The 22,907-nt window shown below is 54.8% G+C and overlaps 2 protein-coding genes across 2 annotated transcripts; one reads left to right on the top strand and one right to left on the bottom strand.

Moving 5' to 3' along the window:
* The first annotated feature begins 3,219 nt into the window (after window positions 1–3,219).
* Window positions 3,220–7,964, top strand: Cbx8 (chromobox 8). Its single transcript, XM_031352271.1, has 5 exons — window positions 3,220–3,385; window positions 3,777–3,820; window positions 4,113–4,178; window positions 4,275–4,341; window positions 4,755–7,964. Exons 1-5 carry the CDS (start codon window positions 3,317–3,319, stop codon window positions 5,601–5,603), a joined length of 1,095 nt encoding a protein of 364 aa, XP_031208131.1. The 5' UTR covers window positions 3,220–3,316; the 3' UTR covers window positions 5,604–7,964.
* Window positions 7,965–12,544: 4,580 nt separating this feature from the next.
* On the bottom strand, window positions 12,545–20,856 carry Cbx2 (chromobox 2). The gene is made up of 5 exons (XM_031353098.1): window positions 20,638–20,856; window positions 20,509–20,552; window positions 19,573–19,638; window positions 17,246–17,351; window positions 12,545–15,848 (listed from the first exon to the last, which is right to left on the bottom strand). The coding sequence occupies exons 1-5, from the start codon at window positions 20,707–20,709 to the stop codon at window positions 14,574–14,576; spliced, it is 1,563 nt and encodes a 520-aa protein (XP_031208958.1). The 5' UTR covers window positions 20,710–20,856; the 3' UTR covers window positions 12,545–14,573.
* Between the last annotated feature and the right edge of the window lie 2,051 nt (window positions 20,857–22,907).

Here is a 22,907-nt window from a genome sequence, read left to right as displayed (position 1 = left end):
GGAGGCCTTGTGTGTAAGAGAGAGGTGTGGAGAATTGAGCGGGTGGGCAGGGGAGGTTTAAAAACAAGGGGGGAGGCTGTGAGCCTCCTTTCATTGATTCCAAGGACTGCGCTGAGAGCTGAGCGGCCCAAACCGCTTCAGACGTGGTTGGAATGAGGGCAGTTGCTAGTGCCCCCTCCTGGAACACGCAGGCATCTTCCCATTCTGACCTAACCGGACCCCAGCTCTGGGCCTGTGGGACTGCAAACCCATTCCTCAGCCATCTACTCGCCTCTCAGTGTGTCTAAACTGTCCAGGAGAGAGGCCACCCGGAGGTCTGAGTTAACACTTCTGCAGGACTATTCTAGCTCCTGTAAGCTTGGAAGCAGGTTGGGTATGTGCGAAGGTAACACCCCCACCTCCTGCCAGTTGATCTAGTGAAGGACTAAACTCTTCTGAGACAGGAACCAAGTTCTGGACCTCTGATTCTCCTGTTCCTTCCTTTTGCTCCTGAATCCAGCTCCAACTTTGCAATGGGCTCCACAGGAACTCCCGGCCTTTCAAACTCCGAGACCTCCCAAGCACTAATGTTGTCTTGAGCAAGCGATTAGAGAAGAATTACCATCAGGCATAAAGACAGGGAAATACAGCTAGAAAGCACAGATTATCACCACCAACTGTTCCATCAGAGGTAGCAAGCGCCGGGACTGCCTTTCTTTTCCTAGAACTTCTCAGGTTAATTAGGCAAAGAAGTAAAATTCAGGGACTGGGCAGAAGAGAAAAGGAAGGAAGGGAAGAAGGAAGGAAAGGAGGGGGGCAGGAGTGGAAGAGAGCTGGGTTTTTCCGTGAAACTGAAACCAGCAGTTGATGCCCCTCTCCTGAAAACCCCGGGTCCATGAAGACACAACCTAGGGACAGAGTTCTTTTCAAAACCCAAGCTGAAGGGAAACCACCGTGTTTCTCTTGACGGACAAACTTTCCAGGGATGAGAAAGAGAGGAGGAGAGCTGATCCCCACCACCACCAACCACTCCACGCAGTTCCCTGCCAGTAGCTCCAAGGTGGCCCTGAAGCCGGTTTGCAGAGCCTCGGCCCCCGCTAAGCTCCGGGTGGCCCGACAGCCAACGCCCGCGGCAGGCAGCAGATTCCAAGCGCGGGCAGGCGGAGCGGCTAGAGCGACCCGGGCGGAGGGCTAGGGTGAGCTTTCTCTGGGCGGGGAAACCAGACACTTATAGGCGGCTGAGGCCGACTTTATTTTTACTGCCCAAACTGTTGGAAAGTATTTAAGCTTAAACAGAAACAGCTGTATCGCTGGCACTGGCCGACGAAACTATTTGTAACCAGGAATGACTTTTTATGATTAAGGACCCAGCCGTCGGCGGTCTCTTGAAGGCGGCGGGCGCAGGTCGCCTGGGCGATCTGGGTATCCTGGATCCGCTGTTCGTTGAGAACCGAGAGGACTCCTCACCTGGAGCGCACCTAGTAATGTCTAGGAGTGAAGCCAAAAACTGGAACCTGCGACTATGGAGGCAAGAGGAGGCCTGGGGAGTACCGGCGCGGCGGGCCCAACTCGGCGCTTGCCCCAAGGCTAGCACCGGTTCGTGCAGCGCACAGCGCCTTGGACCCGAGGCCAGCTTGGCGCTCTGGGCTTCCTGCCTTTCGAAACAGACTCCTTAGCTCGCTGCTTTTCTGTCTTCGTTGTCCTTTCTCTTTCTCTCTCCCTTTTCCCCAACCCCTTCTTGGCCAGGGGAAACTTCTTCCAGCCAACTTGATATCGCGATTTAAATAAATTGTGTGTTCCAAGAGGTCGGGCTCTGTGATCTGGAGCTTGGGTGGTAAAAGGGAAGTGTGGGGATAGACGCTGTTGAACCTCTGTGCCTCAATAGGGGTTACCACGAGGGGAGGAAGGAGAGCTTCGGAGCGAAAGGTCACTGAGTGCATGCAGGTGTGCGAAGGAAGGGCCGAGGCATCTCTGCACACTCTCGTCCCCTACCTGGGACTGACTATCTTCGCGTCAGGGTGGGGGGATGTTTCTTCCAGACCTTACTAGATACCGCCACACCCCTCAATTTCCACGCCGATGTTTGTCGGGTGTCCTCCGCTTAGGTCGTCTAGAAGAGCCCGAGACAGAAAGTGCACTAGCTCCGCACGAACCCAGGTCTGGAGCAGAGCCGCGGCGCCCCCAGACGCTCATCCCCGGACCAGCCAGGCTCTAGGCTCTGCCTCGATGGTCATAGGCTCCCTCAACCCACCAAGGCCGGGACAGACGTGGACAGGATTGACGTCTCTCAGGGCCGAAGAATGGAGAGGGCGGAAACTGCAGGCTGGGGCAGGGACAGAAGCTGGGGCAGGGCAGCTGAGACTTGGGGACAATGAGGGTGGGAAGAGGAGGCTCGCGACCCCTCCTGCAGTGTCTCGGTTCAGAATGGATTCAGGCGGTTTAACACCGGCCTGCGCCAGTCTGTTTTGGGCTTCTGAGCCCGGAGAAGCGCCCACGCCAGCTCGCAGGACCCGGAAGGTGGACGCCGGCAGCGCTGTGCGACTGGAGACCGAGAGCAGGCTCATTGATTTGTTAGCTGGATGGGACTGGTGATGAAGGGAGGAGGGGGCGTTGCCATGGAGACCCAGGGTGCGCGGCCGCTAGGGAGGGGTCAGGGAATTAGTAGGTTCGGTGCAAGAGACGTAGGTCCGGGGGTTCGGGCGCGGCCCGTTGCGCCCCAGCACCTGTGCATTGTGCTGCACCGGCGGCGGGCGACGAGGATGGCGCCAGCCAGGGCATGGGCAGGTGGGGAGGACCTGGGTCTGCAGAGGGGCAGCGCCTGGCTGGCACCTACGCGGGGAGCCCTAAGAGCTCGGTGGGGCAAGCTACGCACCCGGGGAAAACGCTGGGCAGCCAGGCAGGGGTGCAGGGGCCGGAGCCTAGGGCAGCGGCCCCCCTGTCCAGCCGTGCAGACTGACAGCAGCCGGGCCCGCCCCGCTCTGCGTCACTTCCGCTGACGGCTCGCCCCCTCCCTCTGGGTCTCTGGAGTGGACAGAGACTCCGCCCCCTGGCGATTGGAACGCGGGTCACGTAGCAACGCAGGGGAGACGGGGAGAGGGGCGTGGCCGGGCGCTAGTCCAATCAGCGCTCGCAGAACGGGCCCAGGACGCTTGGCTTTAGCAACGTCGTTAGCAACACGTGGGGCGGGAGGAAGCGCTGGGAGGGGGGGTGGAGAGAGGGAGAGTGCGCGGGGGAGGGAGGAGAACTGACGTCAGCGGGAGAGTATTATGGGCTGTCGAGGGCTGGCTGCTGCTTTTCTGCTCCTGGAAGCGGCTGAGGGGGGAAGCGGCGAGTCAACATGGAGCTCTCGGCGGTGGGGGAGCGGGTGTTCGCGGCCGAAGCCCTCCTGAAGCGGCGCATTCGCAAAGTAGGTGAAGGGGAAGGCGGGCGGCGACGCGAGCCCTCCCTTACCAGGGCCCGGGCTCCCTCCCCCTGCTGCAGCCCAGCCTCCCTTCCCCCAGGTCCCAGCAGCGGCCGCGGCCGTGGCGGCGGCGGCGGCGGCTCAGCCCCTGCGCTCTCCTTAGACTTGCAGCCCTGCACAGATTGCATGGATGGGGGGCGGGGTGGGGGATGAATGCCGGTGCATGCACTTTGTGCAGCGTTTCTGCAGGGGTGCTGCAGTGGGCTGGTTCCTTTGGCGGTAGTGTTTGGAGCATTCATTTGGTGCATGCATTTTCGCGTGTATTTTTTTGTGTCCTCGTCATGCATTCCTCCCCACGCACACACATACACACGCATTTTCCGTTTTGCATCCGCAGGGACGCATGGAATATCTCGTGAAATGGAAGGGCTGGTCGCAGAAGTAAGTAGGTTATATGCAATCGCAACCCCACACTGATGTCGAGGGTTCTTTCTTCCTCTTTTCCTCTTCACATTGAAATACAACACAAGGCAGCCGGAAAAGTTGCACACACATTCACTCCCTCCTCTCTCCCTCTCCCTCTCTCTCTCTCTCTCTCTCTCTCCCTCCCTTCCTCTCTCTCTCTCTCTCCCTCCCTCCCTCTCCCTCTCTCTCTCTCTCTCCCTCCCTCTCCCTCTCTCTCTCTCTATCCTGCTCCAGAGACTGATTCCCGATTCTTCCTGGTTTTCTTTAGGTACAGCACGTGGGAGCCGGAAGAAAATATCCTGGATGCTCGACTCCTTGCAGCCTTTGAGGAAAGGTACCGGACCCTTAGCCCCGCCACTCACCAGAACCCACACAGGCTGACTTTGGTGCAGCCAGGACACACCCCCTTCTATCTCTTTTCTTTCTTTAGGGAACGGGAGATGGAGCTCTATGGCCCCAAAAAGCGAGGACCCAAGCCTAAAACCTTCCTTCTCAAGGTATGCTGCAATCTCCAGAGGTGGAGTGTGATGTTCAAGGAGGATCTGCAGGGCTTGTAAACCAGTGGGTGTCCATGTCCTGTGTTTGTTTGTAATCTGGGTGTCTTCTGTCAGAGGCCACATCACTGGGGGTTCTAGAGGCGGGACTTAGCTGCACCACGAGGCCTTCATTTCCCCCTCCAGCCATCCCAAGTAGACCTTTACAGTTATATAAAGAGTCTCTTGGTTGCAAATGGCTGCTTCCAGACAAATCCTTTCTCCTCCCCCAGACTACTACCAAAAGCCCATCTCCCCTCTTAATTAGAATTTCCCAGGCATCCAGGGAAAGTCGGGCAGTCAAGGCTAGAGGTCCTGTGGGGGTGGGGGGAGGGGGAAAGGGCTCTTTTCTCCTCATTAACACCTTCGTTCTGCAGGCCCAGGCCAAGGCAAAGGCCAAAACCTATGAGTTCAGAAGTGACTCTACCAGAGGCATCCGGATTCCTTACCCAGGTCGCTCACCCCAGGATCTGGCATCTACTTCCAGGGCCCGGGAGGGCCTTCGGAACACGGGGCTACCCCCACCAGGGAGCAGCACCAGCACCTGCAGGGCAGACCCGCCTCGGGACCGAGACCGTGATCGAGAAAGGGACAGGGGTACCAGCCGTGTAGAGGATAAGCCCAGCTCACCGGGGGACAGCTCCAAGAAACGAGGACCTAAGCCTAGGAAGGAGCACCTGGACCCTTCACAGAGACCTTTGGGAGAGCCCAGTGACAGCCTTGGCGAATACCTCAAAGGCAGGAAGTTGGATGAGACCCCTTCTGGGACAGGAAAGTTCCCAGCTGGCCACAGTGTGATTCAGCTTGCTCGAAGGCAGGACTCAGATCTGGTACAATATGGTGTGACCAGTCCTAGCCCGGCAGAGGCCTCTAGCAAGTTGGCTGTGGACACCTTTCCAGCCAGGGTCATAAAGCACAGGGCTGCTTTCCTGGAGGCCAAAGGTCAAGGTGCTCTGGACCCTGGTGGTGCCAGGGTCCGACATAGTTCAGGCACCCCAGGCTCAGTGGGAAGCCTGTATCGGGACATGGGAGCACAAGGGGGAAGGCCCTCCCTCATTGCCAGGATCCCAGTGGCCAGAATCCTGGGGGACCCAGAGGAAGAGTCCTGGAGCCCTTCTCTGACTAACCTGGAGAAGGTGGTTGTCACAGATGTGACTTCAAACTTTTTGACCGTCACCATTAAGGAGAGCAACACGGACCAAGGATTCTTTAAGGAAAAAAGATGAATTGCTGGGGTGGGGCGCCCAGGCCCAGAGCAGGGGAAAGTGAGCTCAAGTGGCTTTAGTGCTTTTTTCCTGGGTGACTGTGGCCTCTGGCTGGTCCTGTCCTTCTTCACACCCCCTCCCCTTTCATTCCTCCTTCCTCAGTTCTGGCTGGAAAATTATCTCTAGAGTTCTATTTTCTATTAGATGTAAATATGTTATTTAAGAGAAAAATATCTAAATATATATATTTCAACTCTTGAAGTTCTTTTATTTAAACAGAGAGAGAGAGAGATTGTGGTTTGGTAGGGCAGACAGACTGAGCTGGTACAGGAGGGGCCCCTGTCCCCGCAGGGCACCAGGAAAGCTGTGGGCTTGGGCCCTGGGGTTCTGGAGGGTGTGTGGAGGGACCCAGCCTGCCCACCTCCTCCCTCCACCGCCGGATTCCCAAACATCCTGGCACCGCAGAAGAGTTTTGCTCTCCTCCTCATTGGCCAGCTAGGCCAACAAAAGGTTGGCTTCCCAATCAGGAAAAGGGGGTGGGGTCAGACCAGTTTTCTTTTTTCTATTTTCTTTCTCTGTCCTTTTTTTAGATGAAGTGGTCTACTAGGGGAAAAAAGTAACAACTCGAATAACTTTCCCACAGGTGTTGTTAAAGGTAGAAAAGAGTCGCGAGTGAGTGGGACGCAGTTCTCCCCAAACCACAGCAGGAGAGTGCACTTTATGGAGGTGTGAGTGCCGTACACGCGGACTGTGTGCACGTGTCATGTGGACAAAAATCTCCCCTCCCACCCCGGTTACCTCGATTCCTTCCCTTACTTTTGCAAAGAGAAAAGAAATCCAGCGAATTTGTTTACATTCCCGAAATGCCACGGTAAATTGGGAGGATTGCGTGTCAGTGCCCAGAGCTCCAGACAGTTGTTTTACAAGAAAAATATTCGGGTGGACTTTTTCTTTTTGCGTCCTCTAGATTCGCCAGAAGACAGGGCGGCCCCACCTCCCAGGAAGACTTGGACAAGCCTGGCTCGCCGGGGGAGGGTGGGTCCTGCTTTTAGAGGAGCGAGCGGCCGTCAGGCCACCCCGCGGGCCCGGCCGGCAGCGCCGGTCGGGCTGGGCACGGGGACCGGACCGCAGCCCGAGTGGAACTTGGTCAAGGTGGGGCTCGTGGCCGAAGGGGCTCGGCGGGGTTGCCATCCAAGAATGCGCAGCGGAACTTTAGCGTTTTCCCTCTTCCCCCTTTCTTAAAAGCAAAAGCTATAATTTATAGTCCTTTTCGATCCTGGGAGTGCTCGCTACGTGAACTCGACGTTCAGACTCCGCCGCAGGGGGCGGGGGAGCGTGAGGTGGAGCGGGGGCGGCCGGGGACCAGCGGTGTCCCGAGACCATCTGCGTCCCTGGTCCCGGCCCACTCCGGACCGCACCGCGCAGCACCTCGGACTCAAAAGCACAAATCTGTCCCGGAGCCTACAGTCGCTGCTTCCAGCAGGGATCCTGCGGCCTCTCCGCCCTCCCCGCCCTTAAAGGGCCAGCAGACGCTCTAACTTCCAGGGCTTTTGGAGGGAGGGGCTCTAAGCTCTGCTCCCGGGACAAAGCACAGACTTCAGGGACTCTGGGCTGAGCTGGAGGAGCTTGGTCATGGGGAGGGACTGAGAGGGACGCCAGCCTCGTCCTCTACACTCCTGGCTCCCCATCCCCAGTCTCTCAGTCTCTCTTTCCTCCAGACTTTTTGTTTTGCCTTTAAAGAGAGGGAGAAAAAGAGGAAAACGGTGTATTATTCTACATGTTTTTATTATTTTTTATTTTTTTGAAAAATCAAACTGCGCCTAAGGAGAAGCCCCTAGAATGGGGATTTTTATCTGCTCATATTTGTAAAACTAGTATTTTCGACTTTGTATAAAGAAGCGCTGTTGCCTGTGTCTGTCTAGATGTCGGCCCTATTTTCAGATGATCCTGTTTTGAAGGGTGCGTCTGTGACCGAGTGGATGGACCTCCGGGACAGGAGTTCCCTCCCTGGCTACCGACTCCCTTCTCTCCTCTCCCTCCTCGCTTGCATCTTCCTTCCCTCCAACCTTCCTGATTCTGCCCTCACTGCCCCTCGTCGTCCTGCCGTCTGTCCATGGCCGTCGTGTGTGTCTCCTTAGCTCGCTCTTGAGGCTGACTTGGGGGGTGGGGTGGGCAGGGGTCGGGAACCACGTGGCTCAGAGTCTGCAACCTCAGACGGGCGGAACGTTGGGTTTTGGGTTTATGAGTTCTCAGCTATGTATAAATCTCCAAATGATCTCCGCCTCAGCTCAAGAGTGAAACCTCGGTACCTATCTTGGGTTGTGAATGTGTCTGTATCCAGTATCACTTTTTACGTGTTTAAATATATACTTTGTAAATAGACACGTGTCTTGGCTTCATTATTTTATTTATTTCTTTCCCAGAACAGGGAAGAGGTACCCTTGGAAGGCAGGATACTTGCCTCTCTAACTTAGTGTCCCTGACCTCCACCCTCATACTCTCAAAAAGGGCTGGATTCCCGACAAAGGCCCATTCCCAACTTGGACACCCCTCAGTGTGAGTGAAGGGAGCGAGTTGGGGAAGGAGCGAGTCACGACCGTTCTAAGCTTTCCCGCGAGCTGTCTCCACAGCTGGCTTAACTTCTTGGGGAAGCAGGCAGAATTCGGAGACTCCTGAGGTGGTGTATGCGCGACCTGTGGGGCTCTACTGACTCTGAGGAAGGATTCCCCCATCGCCAAACACCTTTCCATGCCAAACTTCCATAGCGCCTAACACCCAGGAGCCTTGCCGACTCACTGCTCATGACCCGAGCATGCTCCTCAATGCTGTCACAGGACTTGTGCCCCAGACCTCTCCAGCCTCGCTAGCGTTCCCCGAAATGCAGAGTCTCCGTCTATTGATTGAGGAATTGAATTCGCGGGTATTGCTAGGCAACTGCCTGCTTGGAGCCGGCGCAGAGCGCGCTGATGTGATTAGTGAGCCGGGAGCCGCCGAGCCTCAGCCCCGCACTCCCACCCCCAGTCCCTACGGCTTCTTGGACCCTAGTGTTCTTTCAGGTAGATACCCTAAGGTTGGACGAGGGGCTGTGGAGAAAATAGCATGGGGCGATGGTGGTGGGTGGTTTTAATTTTCTAGGCTGCAGACTTCTCAGCGGAGAGGCGGGGTCCTGAGGCTGCAAAGGCGACCCATATACCGGATTCCCAAAGAGGACCTTACACAGAACCCCGTTCCACCTCGTTCCACCTCCATATTCCCGGGCAGACGTTGCTCCCTTGGGGGGGGGGGGGAGCTGTAATCCGTGCGAACTTACAGAGCCCAAGGGGAGGGAGGGGAGGAATATGGAAATATGGACTGGGCCACTTCTTTTGCCCTTGGCCCAGTAGGTAGTGGCCAAGCCATTGGCGGAGCCCTCCCCGCTTTCCTCCTCCAGCTCAGTGACCTGCGTGGGAGGCTCTGGGTCAACGCCTGATGTCCGGGGTTGCCACAGATGGTCACTGAGTTCGAGTACTCTCGGACGTTGAGCTTGTCTCAGGCATCAAGAGGTCCACGGTCTGTTTCTTAGGCCACCTCAAGGTGCTCTGGGTTGGGCAAGCCCTTACTGGGCCCTCTGGAGGGCGATGGCCGTCAGGGAGCCAAGAAGGCACTGTGACTGTGCCTGGTGGCTTCAGCAGCAGCTCCTCCCTCAAATACAGGTTGGAATCCCGCACTGACCTTTAGGGATTTCCCTCGCTTCTTTGGTCACCACCAACTTTAAGCTGGGCTCAGAGCTTCCTCGGCGAATTTAATGAGTATATTCTCCCTGAGAGTAGAGACCGGATGTGAGGACCCCTGGCTCCAGACAGCCTTCGCTCAGACGGATCTCCCTCGGTCCATCCTCTTTGGCAGGACATGTTAGAGCCGCTGTCGGAGCTGGGTCTGGCCCAACACAAACACGGGTTGAATGGAATACTTCTGGCTCTACGTAGAGCCGTTTTTTCCTCCCCTGACTCTTGGACGCTCACAGCGCGCGGCTCTGACGGAGGCCGGGTGTCCAGGACGACGACGGTATGCAAGCCTGCCCCAGCTCTCTGTGGATGCATCCATGGCTTTTTTCTTTTCAACAAAAAGTCCTTCAGGCCAGGAGCGGCTTGGATACAGCGGGATCCTAAGGTAGGAGCGAATAGGATCCCGAACGGGTGCCATCAAGAATGGAAATTTAGCTGACAGGAGTGAGAAGCAGTAGGCTGAGGCTTGGACTTTGATTCTGCGGCCACGGATTGATCGGCTGGTGGTTATTCTGAGCAGCAGGGGTGTAGACGGTGCAACTGACTTCTGGGCAGCACGGGACGGCGGCGGATTCCACCCTCCTCCCCGTCCTCATTCAAAGTCCAGGGACCCGAACTTCGTGGGGAGCGCGCGCCCTCTACAGGCGATGGTGTCAGCCCCTGTCCCAAGGACCACCCCTCCCCCTCTCTGGTTCCGGATAGAGTGAAAAAAAGCCTCGTTTCTTCTTAACCAGCTTCACTAGGCATCATCTCTGTGTCTTTGTGAATCGGCCTCGACCCACGCAGGGTGGACAGGAGGAAAACGGCGTCCACTGGCCTAGAACCCAGCTGCACCAATCGTCCCAGGTGTTCCACTTGGTGCCAGTGGTACCTATTCTAGGATGGAGGTGGATTGATTACACCAGACCAGCAGCACAGAAATTAATAAACATCAATGTAGGCCAGCCCCGCCCCCTCAACTTTGGCCTGGGGACCTTGTCCTTGTAGACACAGGTTTTCAGAGAGCCTAGCTCGACAATGGGGCCAGCACTTGTTCCTATCCCCCCAGGACCAGAGGTCTAGGATCTAACTGCCCCTGTCTACCTTCTCAAAGAGAAAAGAAAAGAAACAAAAGTCACCGAAGACAACAAAAGGGAAATCAAATCGCCAGCTGCCTGCTTTGCAAGAAATCAAAGAATGGGTTTCCCTGGCTGGAGAGATGGCTTAGCTTTTAAGACCTGATCCTTCCCCACAACCTGACACCCAGACCTGAGTCCCAGGCAGCCTTCCTGCCAGGAGTGGGCCTATCTTCTCTACAGGAGATTTCTGAATACAATTAATGCTGAAGAGAGTAACACAAGTCTTGGGCTGGGGAAGGTTATGCAATAAGCCTGTCTTCCCTCATCAGTTGTGGGGGAGAGTCAAAGCGCCCCGACTCAAGGCTTCCTGCCCGGCTCAGAGCTTCCCAACATGGTACTGTGGAGGTGAGAGTGTTGGTTTACTTTAATACCCTCTGTATGGGAGTGAGGAGGTGAGTTACTGTGTACCACAGAAGCTCCCTGTGGTGGCTGGCGGCCTGTAAACATTCCACTTGCCCAGTAATTAGCCATCATTGTCCCATGATGAGGGTTACCAGCATCTAGCAACTGTTTCTCACTACTGTCAGCCAAATTTCCATCCTTGATGGAAGTGTGTGTGTGTATACATACATGTACACGTATGTATATGTGTGTATATATACATACATGTATGTGTATGAACATGTACATATACACATACATGTACATGTATGAACATGTACATATATATATACATGTACATGTATGAACATGTACATGTATGTATATACACACACTTCCATCAAGGATGGACATGTATGTATATATGATGAAGATATATATACTGATGAATATATTTGATGGATATATATGATTATGTATCATATATAATGTATATGAATATATAACTATGAGCACAAATAGATTCTATGTGTATATTCATATATACATGTATATATGAATATATAATCTTTCCCAATAAGCTAGTCTTTCTCAAACTTGGCTTCTTGGATGTTCTGGGAAGGTGGACTTTGTATGGTAGACTCTGCCTTGTGTGGTTCTGTGGCACTCTTGGTTTCTGCTACATGCTGGTAGTAAACTTCTTCATGGGACAACCTTCTCTGGACACTCCTCATGCTTCCCATTCATCACTGGTGTTGCTTTTAAAACTGTCCTCCCTCCTTGTAGAGTCCTCTCTCTCCCTCTCTCTCTCCCCTCCTCCCTTGGAGGATAAGCTATTTCCAATGTTTTCTTTCCCCCCTGCTCGGTGCTGCAGCCATGCCCATGTGCAGACGGGCTCTGTGCCCCACGTCAGGGGAGGGGAAGGCTATTTTGTTTATATGTATTAGTTACAATGCACACCAGGGTTTAAAGATGTATTTATTGATAGTAAGAGTAGCAAAAAGACAAGAGTTTCCCCACATCATTTACTGTCTTTCCCCTGCAACACAAAGTAACACCAGTCTAAAGGCCCTACCTAGGCTAGTGTCACTAGAAACCCCTGAACTGTGAGGGGCACCACTCTGCCTTACTTCAAACCCTCCCCCAGATCACCATGGGCATCCTGGGGCAGTCATTTCCTTGAAAGCTGGACTGTTCTGTTCCAACAGATTCTAACCTTTCCCAGGGTGGTAACATGCCCACCCTTGCCAGCCCCCTAGGAAAGCAAGAAGCTCCGGTTTAAAGGGGCTTACATCAGCAACTGTCTTACAGACAGACTAAACCAAGCCAAAGGACTGATGCTGGCTCAAAGCTGAACACTTCCATCTGGATGAGACCTTGGGACCAGAGCTCGCCAATCAAGGTCAGGATTAGGAGGATACCCTCACGAGGGGCACTCTTCTTGGTACCAAAGATTTTTTTTTTGTTGTTTCAAAAGCCAATATTTCTGAAGGAAGGGGACATACTGGTCACTTTTCCTGTCAGGTGCTGAAGCAGACAAAAGGGGGCTTGTAATTGTAATACTAGGAAGGCTGAGGCAGGATGGCCAGAAGTTCAAGGCCAGCCTAGGCTAGAAGACACCCTATTCTGAAAATCACTTGGTGTGAAAATGTAACATGTTAACACCTGGAACCATTATGAAATGAATCCTGTCAGATGCCTAGCTACCTAGTGTGTGTGTGCGCGCATGCACGCACCCCCCAAGAACAGCAAACAGAAAAACATAAAAACCAACTACTTTATTTTTCAGTAAACACGAAAACTTGACTCAGAGCGTATGGTGCTGCTCCAGTGGGTTCTCGTGCTGGCGCACTACATACATGTGCTTTATAACACAGACCCCCCCGGGGTCACAGCACCAGGAAAAACACACAAGAAGGCAAAGTGGCTGAGAGGAAAGGATGTGTAGATTTCAATTTTGGGACTGACGTAACCAGTAAAACAAAAGGCACCAAATCGGGGCTTGGAGACCAGCAGCAGGAGACAAAGGCCAGTCAACCCAGACCCCCAAAGGCATGGAGGTGTCTGTAAGGCAGTGTCTGGCACAAAAGCTGCAGACCCTGGCTGAGGGCAGGGAGGGAAGCTGATGGCCCAGTAGGCAACCCTTCCCCCTTGTTACCCATTTCCTGGCCCTGAATTCTTCCCTGTAGGCAGCTCCTGCTGCCAGTCACAAGGGCCCCTGGCACATCACAGGCATCTCTCAAGAGCCATGGAGATGGGTCTGTTCCAAAAGGCACAGCGTTGAGGTCAGTTTGGTTATACAAAGACCATCTTATTTGGTGTGCAGAGTGAGCTACTGGGGTGGGGTGGGGTGCACTTTGAAAGCGTGGCAGGTCCCAGACACCACAGCCCACTATCTGGCTGGTTTTAGGAGGAGAAATGCTTCCCTTCAAGGCAACTAGAGTGAAGAGCTCACACCTGCTGGCTGATCAATGGCAGAATTGGAAACAAGGGTTTCATACCACCTCCACTTTTTGGCATCACAGACTCACTGACCAGATTGTCAAGGCCCGCGGTGATATCCCAGGACAAAAAATCCTGACATTGGCCAGCAATCTGACAAGGTAGTTTCAAGACAGTTACCTGGGATGGGGAACAGGGGAGAAGGCATCTAGAAAGGGGCTCAGAACTTCTCTCCTAAGATGGGGAAGGAATTAGGGCCCCCCTGCCAGGAGGGCTGCTAAACTACCCCACCACACAAATGCATGGGGATATTGCTTCTCAGCGAGGGAGGAAACACAAGCTCCCAAATGTGAGAGAGGATTGTCAGGGAAAACAGGACCCCAGCGTGGCCCACTCACCAGGCAAGGCTCTGCACCAGGACTGACTACAGAAAATGCTTAGACAGTAGTCTAGAGATGTCTAGACAGGCAGCAGGGTGACAGGCCCCATAAACACCTGCATTCCCACACTGGAGCTACCGCAGTAACTTATGGGTCCTAGTAATAAAACTCCAACTCGTGGGGAAAACTGCTTGCCCAGGACTCCAAGCTCCTACCTCAGCCAACTCTGGGTTTCTAGCTTGTTCCTCCCCTAAGTCCAGGAGTGTCAGACCTCAGAACTAGGGCGCAAGTTAGTGGGCCAAACAGGGGTATGGGTCTGGATCCGGAGGGGAACAGGGTCGCTTCTCACTGGGGCTTGAGCCTGCTTGCAGGAAGGAGGCAATTAGGGCATGACTCTCTCTGTCCCCAAGTCCAGTAGCACCCAGGTACACCTTAGTGCCGGGACCCCAAACCCTGGCTGGGCTTTGGGATTACAACCACAGGTAGAGGGACACCCCACCAGGGGTAGAGACTGAAGAGTTCCGCAGGGTCCCCGAGCCTGACCTCACAACTAATTAGCCTTTTAAAAAATGAAGCTATAGCCTTACTTGCAAGCACGGCCCTGTTGTGGGTGGACTTGGGAGAAGGTCCTACCAGCCCCACCCTTCTCCTCACTGGCCTGGGGAGGGAGCTGTATCAGCGGCCCCTCCCCTGATCCACCTCACAGCAGTCAGGCAGGGAGGGGAGGGTCTCTCTAGGTTAAGGAGGGATGTGTAGAAAGGATGCTATGTCCAAGCAGGCAGCTTGAGTCAGTGGCCACCCGGCTTTCCTTAGGTGACAAGACAGACTGAAGCGGAGGCCCAGAGAGGTAGAATCAGCAGGCAGCCATTTCCCAGCCCTGAGTCTCAGGACAGGACAGAGTTGGCCCCCAGGTCAGGCATCAAAGCAAAACCAGAGTGGAAGGTTGGTCTGGCTTGGGCAACGGTCTCAATAATGCCTCAAGTTGAAGAAGCCCACACTGGTGGGAGACTCCTTCACGGTGACGGTGATGAGGTTGGCCGTGACATCCGTGACAAAGACGTGCTCGATGAGACTGCGGGTAGGTTTCCAGTCCTGGCTGGTCTGGATAGCTACAGACAGGTTCTGCCCAGCACTGGGAAGCGAGGATGAGTCTGGGTCCGAGTCAGAACTACTATTCTCCTCTCCTGTGCTCATCTCAGACAGCGCAAGTGGCTTTCGACCTTCTCCGGGGGCTGCGTGGCCCTCCTGCCCACCGGAGGAGGCAGCAACGCTTTTAACGGTGTCCCTCTTGACAGAAGGGGTAGGCAGAGCCGTTGTTTTGCAAGCCAGTTTTTCCCCTTTGTTGTTGTCTGTGGGAGTGTTGGTCACGTTTACTCCTGTGGGGCCACTCCCGGGACCTTTCCCTGTGGCTGGGTTGGTAGCAGGAATAGCCTTGGCTGTGGCATGGCGAGCGAGCAGGCCCACACCAGGCACACCGTTCTTGATGCTCTGTAAGTCAAGGACCTGAAGGCTCAACTCCTGAGTGGGTGCCAGCTGCGAACCTGGGTTCCCCGAATCGTTCCCTCTCTGCAGCTCTGCAGCTCCACCGCCGCCGGGGGCTTTCGGGGCCTTGCTTCCTGTGGGGCTCACCCCTAGCTCCCCTTTCTGCGTCCTCACTTTCAGGTCTAGCCCGAGACTGCACTTGTTGGCAGCCTGGGCCTTGAATGCCAGTCGGCCGGCAGCCTGAGCCTGACTCTGGCTCATGCGGTTCATGTATTGTACGATAGAGCTCTGCCAGATGCCACCTCGGTTGGGGCTCCCGGCCATGCCTTTCATCAGACTGGCCAGGTTCTCTGGGGTCGCCATAGTGCTGGGGCCACCACAGGACTCTTTGGTGTGGGCTTTCAGGGCAGCCAGGCCTGCCACAGGAGCACTGAGCGGAGGGGGCAGCTTGGCGGCTGAGGCCCCCAGATCCTTCCTGGCGGTCTTTAGCACCTTGGCCAGGCTCACAGGTCTCCGAGCTGCCTTCTGTTCTGGGGGTAGAGGCTTGCGCCCTCGTTTCTTTCGAATGGGATCCTTCAGCTCTGGCTTGGCTACCAGGATCTGGGCTTTTTTCTGAGGCACTGGGTGGGTTTCACGGCCCCGGGGGCCCCTCTTGGAATCTAGGTCACTGTCATCTTCTTCTTCGTCTGAGGAAGAGGAGGAAGATGTGGACGAAGAGGATGAACTGCTGGATTTGGACTTGGAGGGTGCATCTGGTTCCTGAAAAGACAAGTAAGTAGGAATCAACGTCTGCCCAGGCAGCACTAGGCATCCCACAGCTATGGCACCGGGTCCCTCCAGACCCCAGCAGCCAGGTAGGGATGACCAATGACCATGCTTGTGGAGAAGTGGGAAACCCGTTCAGTGGTAGGCACGATTCAAGGTAAACTGACCTCTGTGTGTATAGAGAATATCTTGTGTATTGGATGGCCGTGTCACCTATCAATTAAAAAGTCTATGGCCTATGGCTAGGAAGAAAATATAGGTGGGACATTCAGGAGAAAAGATTCTGGGATGGAGCCAGGAGGGGGATTAACCTTTGCCAGGAAGATGTAACAAATCAGAGGCATGGCACCTGGGTGCAGGTAACCAGTCATATGGCGGAATGAAGACGAGAATAAATAGGTTATTTCAAATTATGAGCTAGTCAGAGAAGAGCCTAACTATATGGCCAAGGTATTTGTAAATACATTTTGAATCTGAGTCTTATTTCGGGAGCATGGGGTGGAGAGGAAGAACCAGGCCCCAACTTCAACAGCCGCGTTTCTCCTGTCAGCCCCGATGTATCTCAGGTCCTCACATGGTCTGAGGGACTAGAATCTCCCACAGTAGCTTTATGGGAATGATATCAATGCCCTAGATCCAATGGGGGCTGATCCCATCAAACCCTGGGGCCCTAGGCTTCCCCAGTAGGCCCCTTAGCTTCACCAACCTACAGAAATTCCTTCTCAGTCAGCAGGGACCCTGTGGCTCACATCCTCCTACTAGGAGGGAAGATGGTGGAGCCAGGGACTAGGGAACAAAGTCCAAGTAATGAACAAGGCATACCTGAGCCCAATGCCAGAACCCCTTCACTGTCATGGGGAGGGAAGATACCAAGGCCCTCTGATGTGTCGAAGGTCGCCAGTCTGTCATCACAGCAAGGAGAGTTCTCGGGAGGACATCCCGAGAAGACCTCAGCATAGCATCCCTGCTTCTCCCCCTATTTCCTGGCTTGTCTGTCAGCTCTGCATGGCCCAGTCCAACTTGCCCTAATTGTCCTGTTGGTCCACAACTCCTAGACAAACCTAAAACACTTGCTGCACACTGGTCTCCCTGACGGAGAGTCTCCAAGGCCATAGGGAGCTGTGCATTATCTACCAAGGCTGCTGCTGCTATCCGGGAGGACAGAGTGCAGAATGGGCTTGCGCTGAGAGAAGTGGCACCTGAGGAGGCTCCAGGGTAGCGAGAGCATGCTCTCTGTTGCCTGTTGGTGCCATTCACAAGCAGAGGCCTGAAGGGGCAACAGGAAAGAGGCCTGCCCAGCTCAACTGCTCCCCTGAAGAACTTCTGCCTGGAGCGGCACAGGTGCGTGAGGAGCCAAAAGGACACAGGGCCAAGCCTGTGGCCTCTCTCACCTTGAGCTTGGAGCGCCGGCTGCAGGAGGACATGACGGTGTGTTTCCTCGGCCTGCCCCGGGGCCTCTTGCCTCTCTTCCGGTTCTGTACCTCCTTCTCATGCTCCCTGGAGACATAGCACCAATCAGCTTTGAGAAGCTCTGCTTGCTAACCCTTCTCTGGCTTCAGCCTCCACCCTCTGATCCCAAGGGATCCCCTCTGTTCCAGCTTGCAGGAGCTTATCATCCGTTGTCACATAGTTGTGGGCAGAGGTCCAGACGCTAGCTTAGGGGGCTGCCCCACTCCGTCTTTGCAGTTGGGACGTTTCAGAACAAAGCTGGGAAGCTTCTCATCTTTCATTAAGGTGGAGACCCGCAGAAATCCCAGCACTCATATCCTCAAACAGACTTTGGGATGCTATGGGTTTAACTTGGCCATTCTCACAAAGCACAGAGCCCACCAAGACTGCCCTCCAGCATGTGCCAAGAGCAGGAGACTTGCATGATCTGCTAGCCTAGGGACTGAGCACTCCAGAGTGGCTTCTCAGGGCCAACTTGCTTGTTTATGTCTCCCTGTCCCTGCATACCTCAAGCACCTCCAGAAGTCTGTTCTTAATGGGAGGAGTGCTATTATTGAGCTCCCTGCGGCCAGGCCTCAGAGCCTGCACCTCGGCAGCCAAGGGCTAAGTATGCGCACTCAGGAGCCCTGCGTCAGCCTCTTATGGAAGTTCTGCCTTTAGGCTACCCATCCTGGTGCCGAAAACCTGGTGCCACAGCTCGGGAAGTAAAGATGCAGGCTTCTAAGCCCAATGACCTGAGTTTGAATCTCAGAACCCATGTGGTTAAAACAGAGAAATAGGGGCTGGAGAGATGGCTCAGCAGTTACGAGCAGCACTGGCTGCTCTTCCAGAGGACATGGGTGCTCCCAGCACCCACACAGCAACTGTCTAAACTCCAGCTCCAAGGGATCCGATAACCTCACACAGACGTAAATGCAGGCAATACACCCATGCACACGAAATAAGAATAATCATTAAAAATGTTTTTAAAAAACTGAGAACAATTCCTACAGGCTTTCGCCCTGACCATCACACAGGCCTGGCCACATGCATGGGTCCCCTACCCCAAGCAAACAGACAAATGTGAAATAGCCAAATACCGTTTCCACGGAGTCCTGGAAGGTGATCTCAAAAAGAAATGGACTGCACCTCCAGGAAAAGCCCCAAGGACAAACACCCTTGGTTCTCCACCTCCCCAGATCAAGTTTGAGGGGCGTCTTACGGCTCTGCTGAGCTCAACACCTGATTCTCCGTTGTGACTCTGACTTCTCTTAAACACAGCGGCTCCTCCCTGACCAAGAAGTTTTAGTGTCCAGGGCATATGCTTCCTCTCACTGGGTAGCCCTCTGCCTCAGGATCTTGCTTCACCAACCAAGCTGGTTTCCATCTGCTCAGGTGCCCCACCTCCACCCCCACCCCCAGCTTCTCTAGTAGCGGCAGCTGCAGGTTTGTATGAATAGCACCTGGCCCATGGGTGCCACCTCAATCACAGAGAGACATACCAGCCCTAGACAGTGCCAAGCCATCTCCCGTGAATCCAGAGGACCAAGCCATCAATCAGTCAATCAGTCTAACAGAAGGCGAAGATGTTTGCTATCTGTTTCCAAAGGAATCCGAGCAAGCTCAAGCACTCACTCGTCCTGCCAAGACTTATCCCCTCCCCACTCTTCTAAGAGTGAGAAACACAGGCTGGGCTACCCAGAGAACAAGCTTGCTCGACTGACCGAAGCTGGGAGGCTTCTGAGCAGACCACTCATCTGCCTTTACGGATAGAGCCAACTTCTGCAGCGGGAAGGTGTTGGTCCTGCGGCACACAAGGTGCTGTGTTCCGGGACCTCTGTGTTGAAACCCTCTTCCCCAGCCCAACATGCTTTTGCCAACACCATCTCACACAATCCTTACCTCAGTGAACACCCCCCCCCCACCTAAGGGGGGGCCCTAAGAGCAGAAGCACCAACTATAATTACAGAAGTGACCTCGGCACTGTTTGACAGCTTGAGCAAAACATCAAACACATCACTCTGCACTGTGTGCTCCAGGCCCCTCTGTGCCCTCTCCAGTACCACGGCACACACACCCTGGCAGGGGCAGAGTGACAGGCATGCTTCTTAGGACAAGCTTCCAACCTCAAGTGCTGTTAGTGCCGACCAAAAGTTACTCCACAGAGAAGGCCAAGAGAAACCAGAGGGAGGCCTTAAAGTGCTGGCCACAGGCTTCCTCATACCACAGCCCCAGGCCACTGTGCCACCAGCCAATTCCACCCAACTCTCCCCTCCTCCAAAGTTCTCACTTCTTCTGGAAGGCCAGGAGCAGCCTCGGGTCCAAGATGTTCTCTTCTGGCTCCCAGCTGTTGTGTCTGGAAAAGCAAAGAGAGGGGCTGGTGAGCAGCATCCAGGTGGGCTGCCAGGGACGGCTCCCACAGCCCTGCTGGGAGCAAGGGGCACTGTGGGAGAGGCAGTCCTCCGAGGCCTCGGAAGTCCTTGAAGTTAGTTAGCATCCCAGCCTCAAACCCACAGGCAAACTGCCACCTCAAGCCCCAGCAGGCCACGAGGGGACTCGACAGTCTACACTGCGAGGAAAACAAACCCCAACAAAGAGCAAAGCTGCCGAGGGAATCCCCTGGGCCTGGCCCGGAGCCAGGGAGGGAAGGGAAGGCAGGTAGGGGAGGGGGAGCCGGGGGGGGGGGGCGCAGACGGAACAAAGTGGCGGATACCACCGAGAGCGCGGGCAGGGCACCGGGGTTTGGGGAGGTGGTATTGGGCGGGGATGGGGTCCAGGAAGGAGGGTGGCGGGCAGCTACAAAGGAAGCCCTTTCCGGAGAAGGTCGGGTCCCCTTCCTTCATTGAGAAGAAAGCAAGTCCGGGGCGCGGGTGGGAGTAGGTGGGGGAGCCCTCCCACCAGTAGGAAGCTCAGGTTACAGCAGGATAACTTGGGCAAGGGGAGGGGGCCCGCGTCCCGCGCCTGCCGCGGCCAGCTCCGGGGCGGGGGCGCATGCAACAAATGGGCGCCAGAAGCGCGCGGCGCGGAGGCGGGCCGGGCCCGAGGGACTCGGGGCTGGAGGCCGCCCTGCTCGCTCCCCGTGGGCTCGTAAACAAAGGGCAGCGCCGGTCGGCCGGAGTCCTCTGGGTCCCGAGGCACAGGACTTCCCGCCCGGGCCTGCGATGCGAGGGTTCCCACCCAGGCCGGGAGGCGCGCGCGGGAAAGCGGCCGCGCACCGGAGACTCACTTGGAGGACCAGCCGCGCCACTTGACCAGGTACTCCAGCTTGCCCTGCGGGGAGATAAGAGCGGGCGGTGAGCCGCGCAGAGCGCCAGGCGCACGCGGGGGACGGGCGGGCGGGCCGGGGCGCACGCACCTTGCGGAGCCGCTTGCTCAGGATGCACTCGGCGGCGAAGACCTGCTCGCCCACGCTGCTCAGCTCCTCCATGCCGCCGCCCGCCGCGGCCCGCGCCCCGCAGACCCCGGCTCACTGCTGCACACAAAGCGCCGCCCCCGCCGCGCCCCGCCCCGCGCACGCGCGCCGGAGTCGCCCGCGCTGCTCTACCCGCAGGGGCCGGGCCAATAGGCGCGCCGGGCGCGCGGGGCGGGGCGCGCATTGTTCGTGGTAGCCGCGGCGGGACCGGTCCGTGGGGTTGGGCGCTCTATGCGCTGCGTGCTCCCGGAATCCTGGGGTCCGGCCGCTCCGGATCGCACGTCCCTGCGGAAAACCATTGTTTGGGCAGAGGGTGGCATAGCGGGGAGCCCGCGGCGCTTCTTGCCCCCGCCAGCGAGGGGCGCTGCTCCCCACCAGTCCTCTTTATACTGTACCCCGATGCTCCAGGGTCAGGGGTGCAAAAAGACTGGGAAAGTACGGGGTTGGGAAGGGGACACCGAAAAGCGAGTCTCGAAGCTCTGCTTAAGGTTGTAGAGGAAAAATTCAGGTCGTTGGAAGACTGAACTCCAAATTCTTAACTAAAGTGTTGTGAAAATGGGACCCAGTTCCCCCGACTTTTAGTGGGCGCGCGGTGGGGGGGAGAGGGAAGGAGATACAACCAACTTGATTTTTTTCTTAGTTTATTTCACGATTTTGGTGACGTCGAAGCGGGCCAGAGGGGACGGTGTGCAGACTTGGGTGTAACCTCGGTCAGATTCTTGTCACAGTTTGCTAGTTCTGCCTGTAAAGTCCTTTGGATCAATTTCCAGGGGGAGAAGTTCGGGTGGCCCCGGTCCTCCCAGGTCGCCATGGGTTAGGCGCCCTACCCGTTTATTTTCCCGCTCAGACATAAATTCCGTTGAACAGTTTCCTTTGTAAGTTTTGAAGCAAGTCAAGCACATGACGAAAGAGGCGTTCTCTCATTTAATAAAGTAGAATCCAATGAAAATTCGCTTTCTGATTTTGCCTCTTTCTTGGGCACAGCTGCGAATCCAAAGTGTCACTTTTGTAGGATCTTGTCTTCACCTAATCGTGAACCTATTTATGAAGGAGTAACATTTTTGGGTTGTAAAGCTTTCTGCCCTAAGAAACGAACATCGGGAAACCACTGGGTTTTCAGGGTGTTCTTCAGTTTAGTTGGTTGGTTAAGTCTGCTCTGGAAGGGGCTTGCAGCTGTTTGTAGTGGGAGCAGGGAAAAAGACATTTTTTTTTTTTTCTTGAGAGCACAGTGATTGCTCATTTAGGTGCTTGGTGCAGTAGTGGATGAAGCAAGCGGGAAAAGAGCCGCTGCAGTCTCCCAGACGGCGGCTCTTTTTGTCCCTGTTCAGATCAGCTGGGCAGTGAATGGTTGCGCTGTACAAAGGTGTGTTTATTGTAATCCTATAAATAGCTGGATCCATTTCAACTGCTGCTTGCGCTTCAGGATTCTACGGGGTGTCACATTTACTGTTAGAATCTGCCTACTTTTCCTTTTTTTGGAACAGGGTATACCAACACAGTTGTTTATTTTTTTAAGAGCAAAGCACTTGGGAGGCAGAGGCAGGCGGATTTCTGAGTTCGAGGCCAGCCTGGTGTACAGAGTGAGTTCCAGGACAGCCAGGGCTACACAGAGAAACCCTGTCTCAAAAAAAAAAAAAGAACTTTAAAAATACAATTCTTTCTTGTCTGCTAAGAGGTAGCCAAGAACCTAATATGAACACATTGGAAAAAAAATAAGTCTTTTTACCTGAAATATGTCTGTCATATACCTCATCTGTCCAACTTTGAATACCTAGTTGGGAGAGACAGTAGTTAAAATAATTAATTTGGAGAAACAGATACAACAGACTTGCCAGGAACGAAGCCAGTATATCAACGCAGCCAAGGCATGATTCAGAATTTGTGGCGTTTCTGACTCACGCCTTTGGCGTAGTAGGATAAGTTAGACTGGTTCTTTCATTCATTTCATAAGCAGCTAATCTGCATTGACCATGGTGCCAGCAACACTAGATGCTGAAGTGAGTCTTTAGCAACTGTCTGACCAGACTGGCATGAGCTCTGAACGCCAGGGTCCTCGCTGTCTACTGACTGGTGCAGAAGGAATGGAATTTGAAATCGTATTTTCTTTTAACTTCATTGAACTTCTAATGGCCACCGGATGCTCATGGTCACCCACAGGACACCAAGCCAGTCCACAACACCACAAAGATAGATGTTATGGGGATTCTAAGTGA

Source organism: Mastomys coucha, unplaced genomic scaffold (assembly GCF_008632895.1).
Source record: "Mastomys coucha isolate ucsf_1 unplaced genomic scaffold, UCSF_Mcou_1 pScaffold5, whole genome shotgun sequence".
NCBI lineage: Eukaryota > Metazoa > Chordata > Mammalia > Rodentia > Muridae > Mastomys > Mastomys coucha.
This window is presented reverse-complemented; position numbering and strand designations above follow the sequence as displayed.

Coding starts and splice junctions, on each gene's coding strand:
- Cbx8 (XM_031352271.1), top strand. CDS start 3,317: ATGGAGCTCTCGGCGGTGGGGGAGCGGGTGTTCGCGGCCGAAGCCCTC. Junction 3,821..4,112: donor TGGAAGGGCTGGTCGCAGAA/GTAAGTAGGTTA, acceptor GGTTTTCTTTAG/GTACAGCACGTGGGAGCCGG. Junction 4,342..4,754: donor CTAAAACCTTCCTTCTCAAG/GTATGCTGCAAT, acceptor TTCGTTCTGCAG/GCCCAGGCCAAGGCAAAGGC.
- Cbx2 (XM_031353098.1), bottom strand. CDS start 20,709: ATGGAGGAGCTGAGCAGCGTGGGCGAGCAGGTCTTCGCCGCCGAGTGC. Junction 17,352..19,572: donor CTCCTGGCCTTCCAGAAGAA/GTGAGAACTTTG, acceptor CTATGTCTCCAG/GGAGCATGAGAAGGAGGTAC. Junction 15,849..17,245: donor GCCGGCGCTCCAAGCTCAAG/GTGAGAGAGGCC, acceptor TTGTCTTTTCAG/GAACCAGATGCACCCTCCAA.